The 14,723-nt window shown below is 42.0% G+C and overlaps 1 protein-coding gene across 3 annotated transcripts in view; it reads left to right on the top strand.

Annotated features, from left to right (window-relative positions):
* The window catches only part of sema6a (sema domain, transmembrane domain (TM), and cytoplasmic domain, (semaphorin) 6A), a 113,179-nt gene that overhangs the window by 45,396 nt on the left and 53,060 nt on the right, over positions 1–14,723 (top strand). For all 3 annotated transcript variants that reach the window (XM_061038665.1, XM_061038664.1, XM_061038663.1), the window contains exons 2-3: positions 1,682–1,844; positions 2,680–2,797. In XM_061038665.1, the coding sequence (XP_060894648.1) occupies positions 1,745–1,844; positions 2,680–2,797 (218 nt within the window). In that variant the 5' untranslated portion in view covers positions 1,682–1,744. The remainder of the gene's footprint in view (positions 1–1,681; positions 1,845–2,679; positions 2,798–14,723) is intronic.

The following is a 14,723-nucleotide window of genomic DNA, read 5'->3' as shown; positions in this document are numbered from 1 at the left end:
GAGAAAAACACATTTCAGTCCTCCACAGAGGTTTACTGTACTGAAGATAGAAAAAAAAAAGGATTTTATTTGCCAATTACACAAGTTTGAAAGCAGTTTTACTGCAGAACTGTCAACCTTTGCTTTTAAAGGTGAGGGTGATGGGGAAATGTATTATGGTATATTTTTTTTACTTGATAAAATAGAGTGAGATAAATAAATTAGAAAAAACAGAGTATGGATAAGAGGTGTAGGCCAAGGAGGGGGAAAGGAGGGAGATGAACAGAGTGGCCTGTGAGATCAAGGTCGTATCCAGGCTTTAGTATTGGTATTCTCCTCAGTGTTAAAGTGATTCTCCCAGTGAATAGTGTTTTCATTCCTCTCCTGAATGAGATTCACAGGAGCATGGAGAGAGAAGGAGAGAGAAGGAGAGAGAAGGAGTGAGGGAGGGAGAGAGAGACATGACAAAGAACAGAGAAAGTAATTCCCCCTTACGCTCTTGCTCTCCTCCCCCCCTCCCTTCCCTCTCCCCTCGGACATACAATGGCGAATGAAAAATACAGCGTGGGATAAACAACTTTTATCAGACTGGAGCAAATGAAATCGACTACTTTATTCAATTCCTCATCCCAGAAGCATCCCTTTACTCGATCTACCCGGCTACATCTCGCCCCTGCAGCTTTGACTGAGGAAAAAAAAAGCTGCTTTATGCAAATGAAATGCTTTATTCCTGATTAGATTACAGACGCAATAATTGTCTAGGATGATTTATGGGTGTAATTTGTTGCCACAAACTGCAGTGTAAAAGCTCAGTTGCCATGGTTTACTCAATGAAGATGTTTCAACAACACAATTTAAACCACCATTGAAAGAATCCATAAAATTAGAAAACTAGCTTGTTAATGTCATCATGTTTTGGGTTATTACTTTTAAGGTATATGATAAAGAAAAAAGCTTTCAGGTGGTACACTCCCAGGAGAAATGGATAGTCCTCGTGCTTATTGAGTAAAAGTAGAGTCAACAGTTGGCATTAAAGGTACAGTTGCATGTTTGCAGGTGGTTTTTGAAACCAACGCTGTGCTAAATTGGAGGGTTCGCCATCCAAATGGATGCACACTGATTCAGTCTGCGGTTGTCAGAATCCTGCAGGAGTTTGGATGTGGGATTGCTACCCTTGTCTGAGAGACTGACAAGTGGGAAATTAGGTACTTGCCGCGCAATCACCCCCTCCATCTCCAGGTACTGCCGATACTTTACAGCAGGCTAAACTGAACAAGAGCTCTCCTGCTTCACTGAGATCCTGTCACACACATGAAGAGAGAGAGAGAGAGAGAGAGAGAGAAAGAGAGAGAGTTAGATCCTCTGCCTGACATCGATCTATGACGCATATTTACCAACCTAATCCAATTAATTCTGTTTCGCTTGCAACGCAGCTCACTTGAGTCATCGAAAATGCATATATACATATATCTCTGACAGACTGCAACGGGCTGTGTAAAATGCACAAACAGCTAATTCAGGTGGACTCAAATTTGTTTGGCTTACTTTTTTATTGTAATGCCTCCACTGCCGCCCCCCGCTCCCCCCGCACCTTCTTTGTTTCGACACGTAGAGATGCAGAAGCTGAGTAAGGAGAAGTACCTCAGATGAAAAACGTTTATTTGACAAACTTTGTCTTTCTTCTCCTCGTTCTCTTCTGCAGGCCGAGGTAAATCTGTAGCAGAGGACCAGCAGCAGCAGCAGCAGCAGCAGCATTGATGCGACCATGAGGTCAGAGGCCTTGTTACTCTACTTCACGCTACTGCAAATAGCCGGGGCTGGCTTCCCCGAGGACAGCGAGCCTATTAGCATCTCACACGGCAATTGTAAGTACATCCATTCACTTCTCGTACAGTATCCTCCCTCTCATTAAAAGTCCTCCCTTGCTCTCTCCCTTCACTCTTTCGCTCTCTTCCCCTCTCTGTCTTTCACTTCTTAAATCGCCCTCTCAATGTCGCTCTCACTTGTTCTATCCCTTTGCCCCCTCACATCCCTCTCAACCTTTGCTTCCTCTGCAACCCCCTTCTTCTCCCCCCGTTTGCACTGAATACATTTTCAAGGCATGGAGTGTAATTTGGCGCCAAAGGAATTGCCCTCTACACACACACACACAAAATGAGGGACTTAAAGCAGCATTTGAAACGGAGCCCACACCACATCAAAGGATAATCCCTCATTTTTCTGTTGGGCTCCTAATGCTGTGTGTGATAGTGTAAACACTGTTGCAGGCTATAAAAGATACAGTCATTGTTTCCTCTATTTCTCTGTGTGTTTCTTTCTCTGTCCTGCCCCGTCCTTCTCTCTTTCATGGGCTTGATGATGTTCCCATTGCTTCTGGCCAGTCTCACATTGACCTGCACCTCTATCTGGCTGTTGTTTTAAACCAAACCCTTTCATTCAAAGCCACTAACAATAGAACGATTGCCTGGTACAGTGAAACACATTGTAACCCTAAAATTAATGGTCACAGGAGGGGCTGTGGCGGGGTTTTGTCATTCAGCTAAAAGTAGGGCTGAAATTTGAACTAAAAGTTCTTTGACACTTGATTAAAGATATACAATTCCTAAACGTATAATTCTCCTGCCAGTACTGCATTTACTGCTTAAATAAATATTCAGGAAAAAACCATGAAAGGGGTTAATTTCTGTCCTCTCCTCGCAGATACAAAGCAGTATCCAGCGTTTGTAGGCCACAAACCTGGCAGGAACAACACCCAGCGGCACAAACTGGACATCCAGCTCATTATGATCATGAACAGGACGTTATACATCGCTGCCAGGTGAGTGATAAAAGATATTTGATCAGATTTTTCAATATGTGTTTTGTCCACACCCGGGGGATTTATTGCGGGCAGAAACAGCTGCCTATACTTTACTACTCTACAATTTAAAATACAGGCCACTGTGAGGTTTCAGTTGAACTGAGGAATTATTGAATCCTCAGTCAGCCCTTCACAGATTACAGTTGCACATCGAATCTGATTTACAGCTGTCAAAGGAGTTTCTTCAATTGCTACCAGTTGAGGATTGTGTTTTAACTGGAAAATGGCAGAGGGCTGTGATATCCACTGCAGTCTGGATCCTGTACTGAACTCTGGAGCCCTGCTGTGCTGTTTTCTTTGAAAGTTTGATGAATCAGAGGGGAATCTTTCAGTGCCAAATGCTGAGACTTTAAAGCACTTTGCAGTCTGGAGTTTTCTTCTTTCATCACCTTTTTGTTTTTGTCTATTTCGGACTCGCCGCCGAAACCTCGTTACCTTTAGCCTGATGTCCCTGAAGACTCAAGCACTGTTTTGGTTAAAGATCCACGCTGACCTACAATCTCTCTTATACTCCCACACGTGCCCTTGTACAGATAAAAAGAAATACGGATGAATTCAAGCTTTTCTTAAAGAAAAGAGTTTCTGATGTCTTTGAAAGGCTACTCTGCACATTGTGTCTAAATGCACCACCCAGACAGCCTTAATGCACATCCTGTGTTGTCAGTAAACACCACGAATAAAGTCGTTTTGATTATTTGTTGGCAGCATACTTGCAAATTGATCAATTTATTTGTTTTATAACTCCTTGTCTCATCCTGGCTGTTTTCTCCCCACTCAGTCTGTCACCTGCCTTTATTGCTTTCTGTCCATTTATCAATGTGTTTTTCACCTGCAAATCTTCATTTTGTGCGTGTGTGTGACTCAACTTTCAAAGATATTATAGCTCAATTACACCATCCAGAGCCGGGGAGAAGGCTGATATTGATTTTTGTCTACTCTCTTCTCATCAGTATTTCAGCCAAGTATATGTGTCTAAATCTTAAGGCAAAGTGTATAAAAATAGTCCGTCCATGTCCAAAAATGGCAGCTTGCAGATTTTTTTTTACCGTCAAAGCATTCAGCAGTTAGGTTAAGGCAGCATGAAACGGTGGTCTTAATAAAATGGATCCTTGTGCTGCGTCGTCCGTGGCTAATTGAGTGGCAGGCCTGATTGGATACTGTTAAAAAGCCTCAATAGGGGTCTGTCTTTGTTTTCCTCCCAAGCATGTCAAATTAAGTGGCTGAGAGAGGCCGCTGCTTTAAGCACGGCAGCTTTTTAACATATCCGTGGTCATTAAGAGGAGGTGTGTGTAGAAAGAGAGCGGAAACAGAGAGAGCCTGTGTGTGTGTGTGTTGGGGAACCAGAGACTTTACTGTGCCTGTCGCCCACCTGCTCCACATGGGGTGGCAGCGGCCTGAGGGGTAGGGCAGGGAAATGAGACACAGAGGGTTTATTGCAGGGTTGTGTGCATCAAAGTGTGTGTGTTGTGTGTGTGTGTGTGTGTGTGTGTGTGTGTGTCGCCTGGTTTAGTATTCAGGCCAGTTGTCGCGTGGATTTAAAAGTGATTTCTTGCGTGTGATATGCGGCCTCGTGTGTGCATATGGATATACTTTAGGGAACATGTGTTGGTGTTTCCCTGAGTTTGGGTGTCGGAGCATGTGTTTGTGTGTGCATGTGCGGGGTCACCTGGTGCGTCTGATCCCACACTTGCATACTTTCTTAAAGCTGTCGGGAATCCTGACACATGTCCGCGGTATGTGACCCTCTGAATGACTGGAATGCCTGCCCCAGATTAGACCGAGCCGGATGACCGCCATTGATCCTGACACAGAGAAGAATGTGTGGAGTCGGTTACACAGATGCACAATCGACAGCCGGTGCACAGAAATCCATTGGCACTAGCAGGATATCGATAAAGACATGTAAAAGCTGAATGACAAACAGTTTAAGGCAAGCAGCGGAGACAATCCCCCCTTCAGAAATCAATGTGAAAGCGAGCCAACGGCCGACCCAGCAAGACTCGAGCTAGGGAACAACCAACCCTGCTGCGGGGAGAAAAAAAACAAGGCAACATCAATAGTAGCTTTTATGACGGTTGTCCAGTAAAATGACTTGTTTATTCTGAGGCCAGCTTCACACAGCTCTGCCATCATGCCTCCAGACCAGTGAGCCTCAGTTCTTGGTGCGCAGCAGCTCGCAGATGGCCACTGTGAACACAGTCCAAAGCTCAACACTGTTTCAGGCTGTTTCTGAATGGTTTGCTCAGTGTATTAAATCCCTTTGGCTTCTGTTTTGGCGCTGGCAATAAAATCGCAAGATTTCTTAGCTGCAAGATGCATACAAACATAGCAACTGATGAAATTGTAAATAGACAAAAGTGGCTTAATCCAAAGAGGGAAAGAGGCAAGTCTTTGGCAACCGGGGAAACTCAGCAACAGATGCAGTGATTGATAATTCATCCGCGGGTTTGAGCCCATGAATGAAATGTATTGATTCAGTAGAATCAGACGCTCTTTTTGCAGTCCTGTTTGGGCTGGTATATGTGAGCAGAAATGAATGAAAGGGGCATTAGTGGCAATGGTCATATGGCTTATTCAATATGTGTGAAAAACCAATGTCCCTTTCAGACGCATATGAGTTGAATGCTGATCATGAATTCACAACATGTCTCTGTAAGCCCCTTAATATCTTGGATCATATTCCTTGAATCAGTTTAAATCGCATGCATTATCCAGAGGAACAGTACAGCCCGATAAGATCCCCGACAGTTTTCTTTTTCAAGATGAAGGCAGTTAAAAGCCACTTGTTGGACTCAGTAAAATAAAAATCTCATCTTTTCCTCTGCTCTTAACTCGGTGAATGCAATGCAAATAGTCAGCAAAGTTAGTGTCGTTTTCAAGTCACACAGACGCAGTTCTATACAGAGGAAAGAGTTGTACATCTTTAATCTTTTCTCGAAGTGTTTTGACGGTTACAATCAAGAATCCAACCACAGCCCATGTAAGCTTGATGTTTGATTATTTTTATGTCCGCAACCGGCACTATACATGACATACTTAGACATAATCTTTGTTAAAGTAAATGTAAGGAAGAAGTTTAATTGTTCATTACATTTACTTTTCTGAAGTGCAGTGGATTATGTTTGTGTGCTGTCGTGTGTGTGTGTGTGTGTGTGTGTGTGTGTGTCAGGTGTTTAGAAGCAGAGTCACGTTCAGTAAAAGCAATAAACTGTTCTTGATGCAGCCAGAGATGGAGGATTCCTATCCCAACGCTCCATACTTCATAGTCACAGAACACTATGTTCCGCATTCACAGGGAATTCATCACAGGGCAATGGGAGATTTATCATTCTGATCTCTGGAAAATATCTGTGGGTGTGCGTGTGTTTGCGTGTGTGTGTGTGTGTGTGTGTGTGTGTGTGTGTGTGTGTGTGTGTGTGTGCGTGAGGGTCCATACCTGGATTTGTATGTGTGTGCTGCCAGCCTTGTCATTCCACGAGGAACTGCATGTGTGTGTGGGTTTAATCAATGGCTTTGATCAAGGCCACTTGCCATGTAGCAATCAGACATTGCCAGACTCAACTCTTCATTTTCAGGCTTGTTTTTCTCCTTGCCTCAGGGATATTATTGCTGTCAGAGGATGTCAGTAGAAAGGCTGTGTGTGTGAGTGTGTGTGTGTGTGTGTGTGTGTGTGTTTACACAAACTACTCTTCTATCTTTTATTGAAATACTTGGAGTTTTAGACCTTTGCAGTGTTTTAATTTCAAGAATTTCTACAGAGGAAAAGGTCAACAACCCGCTAACCCTTGACAAGGTATTTTAAGTATGAATATAAAGAACTATTTAATTGTGGAACCAACATTTTTCCATTTATGGCCTTCATCGAGGTCATTGTAGCACACTTTACAAAGAGGGTTAAAATAAATATTAAAGACTGTCTATCAGTACATGATATTTGTTATATTGTATGCTCAGAAGCCCAACTAGGAACAAGAATTTGAAAGCTATGAACTCTCTGTGCAGCACATCTGATTCATGTCCTGTATTCAAACTATATCAAATTGCAGCATCCCTATCAAATAAAAAAAAAATGCAATTCCATTTATCATACAAATACATTAAGCCAATGGAGCAGCCACACCCTGGGTTCATTGTTGTGCTCCTTGTGTCCGGTCACATTGTCAAACCGACAGAATGCGCCCAATAATGGACTTGTTGGCTTCATTTTTAATTCATGAACATGACCATTTATCTTCTGGATGGTCTCTGAGGTGCACAGTAGGAGATGTATATTTCATCAGCTCTCATTTATTGAAAAGTATTAGGTTACACTTAAAAACAGAATCAAAATGTTCATTTCTCATCACAGTGGGTCTATCTTCTGTTACTTTGCTCATCTCCTGCCCAATAAGGATAACTTATTCGTGACAGGGCTGCATTTACAAAAAGTTTGATCAAAACTCTGATGGTCATGTTGTAAGCTAGCTAAAAGTTTAATCAGGCCTATTACACAAATGTGTGTATGTGTGCTTAACCTTGGCTATACAACACAGGCATCTATGAACGATTAAGTTTGTCTAAAGCCATGTTGGCTGTATACATGTTTGGGGTTATATTTTTTATTTTTGCTTTTCCTTTCAACTATTTTAACCTATTAATGCATTATCTGCCTGCTCATATATCTGTATCTGTTTCTGATCACTTCTTGCCTTTGTTCAGCAATTATCAAATTTCTTGCTCCAAATAAAAAAAAAAAAAAGTTGAATGTGTTACTGTATAGCCAGCCTAGCGAGTATGCCCCAGGTCTCTCCACATGGAGGGCATAGTCGCCATTCCTGGCCCTCAGACAGCCCTCACCATGGTAACACCAGCAACACTATGTTTACACCCCTCTATTAGGCCGGGAAGCATGGGAACCAAAGAGAGAGAGTGTATGTGTGTGTGTGTGTGTGTGTGTGGGGGGGAGTGAGATAGTGAGAGAGACAGTGACAGACAGAGGGATAGAACACAAATTCTGTGGTTGGCATTAGCACTCACACACACACACACACACACACATATACGCACTCAAAAATCCTGATTACCTTCCCTTGGTTGAGTCTTCTGTAACAGTCGAGCTTCTGTGCCTGCTCTTCTTCCCTGTCGGGTCTCTTTGGGTCTCGCAGTGGAGGCCACTAGAGTCTCCATTATTGTAGCTGCACCAAATCCTGTTAAAACCCACTAATGACTGGGATTACACGGTTGCCTCCTCTCCCTCTCCTCCCAGCACCAGCGACATCCAGCCACGTCCACAGTATGAAACAAAACTTTCGGCGTCAGTAATCATAATCACCTGACTTAAAAGTTGGAACAAGTTTTCACTCCAAGCCAAACTCTGCAACTATGTTAAACACTTTCTTTCCGAAGGGTTTTTGGGTATTCGTCCAACGCAAACATACAGAGTCTGGAAATAGTAATTCATGCTCTCAAATTAGTGTTTAGCTTCTGTAACAGCAGAAACCAAAGTTACAGGTTGTCGCGGCTGCTCCAGTCGGCGCACCCAGAGTGTAAGTGGCAGGCTAGAGGTTGCGTTTTTATGGTTAGTTTCCCATACAAACACTGAGTTTTTCCCTTTAAATCAACATTGTAAGGTTGTTGTTGTATTGATTACATTCATGCTTGTACCCTTGGGATGTGTTTTTATGCAGCAGTTGTGTTACATTGCATGATGTTTAAGTATTATTTTGCCGCTAGCCTTATGCAAGTGCAATAGAAATGTGAGAACATTATGCATCAAAAACAACATGTTTCACCTCTTTTCACTTTGTGTTAAAATGCAATATTGCTAAACCTCATTTTCTGATAGTATGTGTGCACAAATATTTAATTCATGAGCCAAAATGAAGTAATTCAGAAGCTAATATTTCTGACTTGAGGGCACAAATTCCCTGACTTGTTGGACTCACATCATCATATCGAGAAGATATTTGAGACTACTGAATAAAATTGAATCACTATATATAAAGAAATCACATCTTTTATGCTGTCTTTATGCATGACTAATGACTGACTAATTGTATCACTGTAAGCATGCACGTTTGAAACATGCCCCTCACCCTGCTGACCCAGCTACACATAAAAACACACTTGCACTCAGGGTATGTGGAGAGAATTTAAGAAATTCAACCTTCTAAAAGACCAACTAAGGGGTGAGTGAACTCTGGCATGTTGTATTTCATGCCACCGCATCACAGAGGGCCTCTCAGTGCCCTGAGTTCAGTCAGAACCTCAACAACTCCCTTCACAGCCCAAAGGTGCCTGCTGGCTTCCTTGGTTCCCTCCCGTCCACATTGTAAAGAGGATTTGAACCAGGGAAAGCCAAAACAATGTACAATGGACTCTCCTCTACCACCCATGATCCAGTTATGAAGAGAGAGGAACATGGGTGAAGAGGGTGATGAGAGGGAAAAGGGTGGGAGGTGGAGATGAGGGTAGACGTGCAGGCATTTAGTTTTGCAGAAAGAGGGGTGGTGACAGAAAGGTGCGGGGTGCATGCTAATCGCGTTCCCTTCTTTTCTGCTAGCGGAGTGCGAGATAGTTTGACAAAGGCCCGGCAGATGGACCAAGCTGGCCCGCCGTCACCCCCAAAAGAAACGCGCTGTTATGAAAACGACATTCTTCCACACAAAGCCCCTGTGTTCTCATGGCCATGCATGGCTACATGTCCGACCAAGACCCTCTATGTCACTCTATTCCGCTCAATCTCACACCCTTGCCCGCACTCAGTTGGTCCACTGTCCGGCCTGGATCATTCAGCTCTTTCTCTCTGTCTGAGACCATCTTTTTTTCAATGCCTCCACATTTAGTGTCTAAGAGGATATTTGCATACCTTCCACCCTACTCACACATTTTTGTCGCCCAATTTCGGGAAATGCGAAGCACCCGCCAAGTGATTCACTTTTCTGCCCTCAGTTCTTGTCAAAGGCTTCTGCTATTTGCTGTTCCCAAAATCTCATGATTTATTTTTTCTTTTCAAATTTCATAATACAGCCTGTCCCGTACACAATTTTTTTTTTTTTTTTCGTGTAACGGCACAGTACCATCCTCAGAGCACACTTGATTCAAAGCACTGTCCAAAGTGATAAAATGATTGAAAACAGAACGACAGACTGCAAAATACCTTTGAGTGAATGTATTAAAAGAAGTCACTCAGATCAGATTGTGGTTCGATGGTTTTTAAGCAAATAACAGTTTTCATACTTGAGGGTGAAATATGAGGCAAAGATGCTGCCTGAGGTGAAATAGCAAAATGTTTTTATTCAGAAAAGGTTGGTACACGGTAGCTAACATCTTTAAACTATGAAACTCTAAGAAGCTCTTTAGCATCATTTCTTGGCGCTCTTCTGTGGCGTCCTGTTTTCATATGCCATCAAAGTCATGTGAAGTAATATAAGGATGAGACTGCGTGGGCAGGCCACGTTTGTTGGGTCAAACAAGGAACTTCCACCCTGGAGACGTGTGTTTTAATCCTTTATTTATCAACTAGTCATCCAATAAACATTGCTTTCTTCTTAGAAGTAGACTTCTTTTAAAGTTATGTAACATAAGAGTTCAACCATGTAACTAAACTTAATGAGGAATGTACTTATTACTAATTCAAACCATGACCTTCCTCCAAACCTAACCAAGTACTTTTAATGCCTATATCCAAACTATACGGCTGTTTCCCAACATTAACCACACATTTATTTTACGACCATGACTACAAAGATTCCCTGACTTTAACCACCAGAATAACTGGAGTCACACACAGTTCAGGGAGGCAGCAAGGTACTCTCAAACTTTAAGCCCTCAGAGAAGACTGAGTCATAACTCAGTCAAATCTGAACCCACAGAAATGATGCACATATTTTAAGATTCAGTTTGACACTTCCTGAGGATAGCATTATCTCTGAATTAAAGTCCATAAATCCGCTTAGAAGTCATAGAAATAGACACCCTTTGGTATCAAAGTAATCCTATGGTACTTTTCTGAGCATCCATGGATGGTGAAAGCGGGGTTCTGCTGATAGCTGATTTGGCATAGTTTTAATGATGCCATTTTTTATAAATAAAAATAGGCTAAAACGAGTGTCATAGCGTCGAGGATCAGCTAGTTTTTGGGAACGGTGAGGAAGTGTCAGAATTAAAAGAAAACACCAGGTATGGATGAATTATGAAGTAGCTTGATTGGGACAATAACGACACAATCTTCCTGACTATTCCTGATTATATTGTTTAAACTTTGAATTCACCAAGTCAACAGTTTTAAGGAGTTGAATTATCTGAAGAAAAAAGAACAAACGCTCTTTTACTTACTTCCTGTCGTTGGAATTAAATGTTAAAACTCGTCTTGTTCTTCCTTTCATGAGTCATTGCAAAGATTAGTCCACATAGTTGACTACGCAAATTCAGTGGGAGTACGCACTCATATAACATTTTTATTCTCATAAATAATTTGAAATGGAAATGCGCGCACAAAATGAAAATGGATTCTATTCCAGGAAACAATAAACAATAGAAGACCTATTTTTATATTCACACTGAACTGCGCAGGGCAAATGGAAACAAGCCTTTGCATGTTGAAAGTAGGTTGTCTCATTAATCTGTGCCACATTTTTTTGCCCTATACCAGGACAGCTCAGCAGCTTTAGTCAGGCCAGTTGTTTAGTCTGAACTGTGCTCAGTGAGCAAGAACCGTCTTGAAATGCGACCTCGGCTTCAGGCGGCTCGGTCAGTGGGATCTTATCGCAGCTTTTTCAGGGCATAACGACTCATGACAATATTTAAAAAGCTGACAGAGGTGAAATGCTGATGTCTCAAAAGTTTGAAGGCATACTGTATATCTACATTTTGTTCATATTATAATCAATCAATTTGAATCTGTATTTTCACCAATTCCTAAAAGCTGTAACCTGACTGTTAGGTGATACCAAAGTGTGACCTGATAACTGAAGGCTCTACCTCCCATACCACTTTTAGAGACTGTAGGTACCTGAAGCAGGTCTGCATTCTCAGAGTGTAATGTTCAACAGGGGTAATAATGCACTATGAACTCTTTTAGATATGATGGTTCCCCACTCTTTCTCTCCTGTCTTTTTGTTTCCTTGAGAGCTACATTCAAGGAATGCATCAATAAGTGAACTGCTCCAAAATGAATAGACGCATGTTTATTAAACTTTTCAGCAGCAGTGTCTAATATTTCAGATTGCAGCTCATCAAAAGTGAGAATTCACCTAATTTGTTGATAAATATAACCGTTACATAAAGTGTAAAGGAGAAAAAAAACATCAGTCATGACAATAGATTTTCATGTTATCTAAGCGTCAGTATCCATTAAACGTTTCTGTATAGGATTTATATGCCACTTATAACTTGAGTTAATAATGTAATAATTTGGCAGGAAATAAAGTATTGCCTGTGATGGATCCTGCATTTCAGGCAAGCATCAACTTTCTGCACAGTCATTTAAATTGGTCATTAAATATAAAGAAAGCGTTGACTGCCTGGAGGGCAGGAAATCGACCTTTAAACTTAATGTTTGCTTTGGAAAATGGTCGACGGTGATGTTAAGTACACCATTTGCAGTAAATGGTCTTTATCATACAATACCTCCAGTGTAGACCTGAAGATTCTGCTTTTAAAAAGCTGTGACTCGCACACCAGAAGGAAGTGAGTGTGTTGTAATGTGCGTGCAGGTGCAGCTGAGAGGAGAGGAAAGGGTGCATGTCTGTTTGTGCGAGCATGTCATCTTACACATGTGTGTGTTTGGAGAGCTGGTGTTGACACAGACACAGCCGCTCCATTGTCCTGCCCCATCTCTGCTCAGGATGTTTGAGGGACGCCTCATCGCTTGGCTCCCTCTAATCTCAGCTGGAACTGAAAACCCTGCGGCATGAAGGCCTCGGCCCCTCGGGGATCCTGTCAGCACCCCGACCAGAGACACACAAGTCAGGGAGCAGAGCTGGGGAAGGCAGCTGTATTTTGCAGCAGTCAATTACCGATTTCTCATGAGCTATTTTAAAATTGCTAGCAGTAAAATAACCCACAGGATTATACTAAAGCTGCCAAGTAATCCTCTGATTTAATAGCTTTTGATTTAGTTTTGTCTTTTTAATATAAAGTTTGAATTTTCAAATAAAGATTTAAATGAAGTTAAATGAACAAGTCACAGAAGATTATCACCCTTCCTTGTTATAACCCATCACTTTTTTTCCCCCTCATTTAAATATTTCATCTTCTCTTAAACATGATGAGGTGGGTTTTTTTTTTTTTAACTAGCAGTTTTTAAATAACCACATTTTACTGCCATGCCTGAAGATGTATCCTGTTACCCTGACAGCAAGGTGAAAGAAGCACTGAAACACAGCATGGGTTGTTAGGAACCCCGGAAATTCAATACAGATCAATTATCCTGAGTAGTGCAATGTTAGTGCTACCAGAGATGCTTAATGAAAAACACTTTGCAGCACAGTTTAGCCTGAAATAGTTGATTTCTGGTCGTGGCAGAGTGCACAGTGACAGTCGGCATCTGGTGTGTGACGGAGCAAGTGAACTACCCTCTGTAAGTGCACATGGAGCAACTCACTGACCTCAACATGACTTCCTTCTTTACTGTTTTTTTTTTCTTTTGTGGCTGAATATTAGAAGAAAATAGTTAATCATCATATTAAGGAAAATATATATTAAAGGTGTACTTGGAAAAGTAGATTAAGACTTCAGGTGTTGAGGTAAACTGTACAAAATATTACATTTATATTTTGAAGGACTGAGCTTGTAGTTGATGAGTCATTTATGGATTTTAAAGATTTTTATTATTATATAGGACAGCTGATGAGAGACATAAAATGTGGGGAGTAGGGAGCAGGGATAACATTCACCAAATTGTCGCAGGCCAGGAGTCAAATACCGAGTTGCTTATTTCTCTCCTGTTTATACTCACATGTGTCCTTGAATCCTTGAATCCTTGAAAGTTTACATCGTCTTTGCATCTGAGCATTGTGAAGGCGAATAGATGCAATAGTTGGTAATGTTGATAAAGCAAAACGCTTTACAGTAGTTGGGATATCATTTTGACAGACAGTCATTTTCCTGCGTGATAAGAAGAAGTATGGCTTGAAGGCAGAAAACAATGTGAGTATTTCATTGACAGAGTGACGTTCAGCCTCTGGCATTACCTGAAATGTGTCGCCTCCCTCGATGGAAGCAGCAGTGTTTTTTTCGTAATTTCAGCTGCTCTCAGAGATTAATTATTCAATTTAAGCGTTGTGGCTGATAATGTACAGTAGGCTTCGTTTTATCCTCCAGGAGACGCGTTGGCCCCCAGGAAAGCGATATAAGTGGATTCATTTCAAGATGCCTGTTCCTCCAAAGACTTTATTAGATTTAGTTAATGAGAGAGCAAGGCGGGCTGACTGTCTGAGCGCAGGTTGGGGAGCTGGAACGTAATTAAGCCGTGAGTCTGACGATGCCACTGTTATACACTTTGATTAAAAACACGTTCAACAGCTAATCTCCAACAAATTAAAGCAGCTACATCGTTTGGCACGGTCACCTCTAGTTCTCTCCTCAAATGAGGAAAAGCCCCCTTTTCGTGCGTCTCCTCTGATCACACCTTCATCCCCCCCCCCCCCCCCTCCCCTCTCCCTCTGCTGCACCCCTCCCTCTCCATGTCTGCACCCTAATTCTTCACGGTAAGTGGGTGTAGCTACATGCTCGGTCCACCAGCCGGTCGGTCTGTCTGAGGTGTAGTTAACCCTTGCAGTTTTTATGTCTTCCATATGCCCTGTTGGGGCCTTTATGGCTGGACTGTGTAACACAGGAGAAGGCTGTATATTTCCAGGCCAGCACACACAAGTCTACTTGTCTGAGCCGTAATGAGTGTTAG

This window comes from Labrus mixtus, chromosome 5 (assembly GCF_963584025.1).
Source record: "Labrus mixtus chromosome 5, fLabMix1.1, whole genome shotgun sequence".
Classification (NCBI taxonomy): domain Eukaryota; kingdom Metazoa; phylum Chordata; class Actinopteri; order Labriformes; family Labridae; genus Labrus; species Labrus mixtus.
The sequence above is the reverse complement of the archived record's forward strand: the minus strand, read 5'-3'. Positions and strand labels throughout refer to the sequence as shown.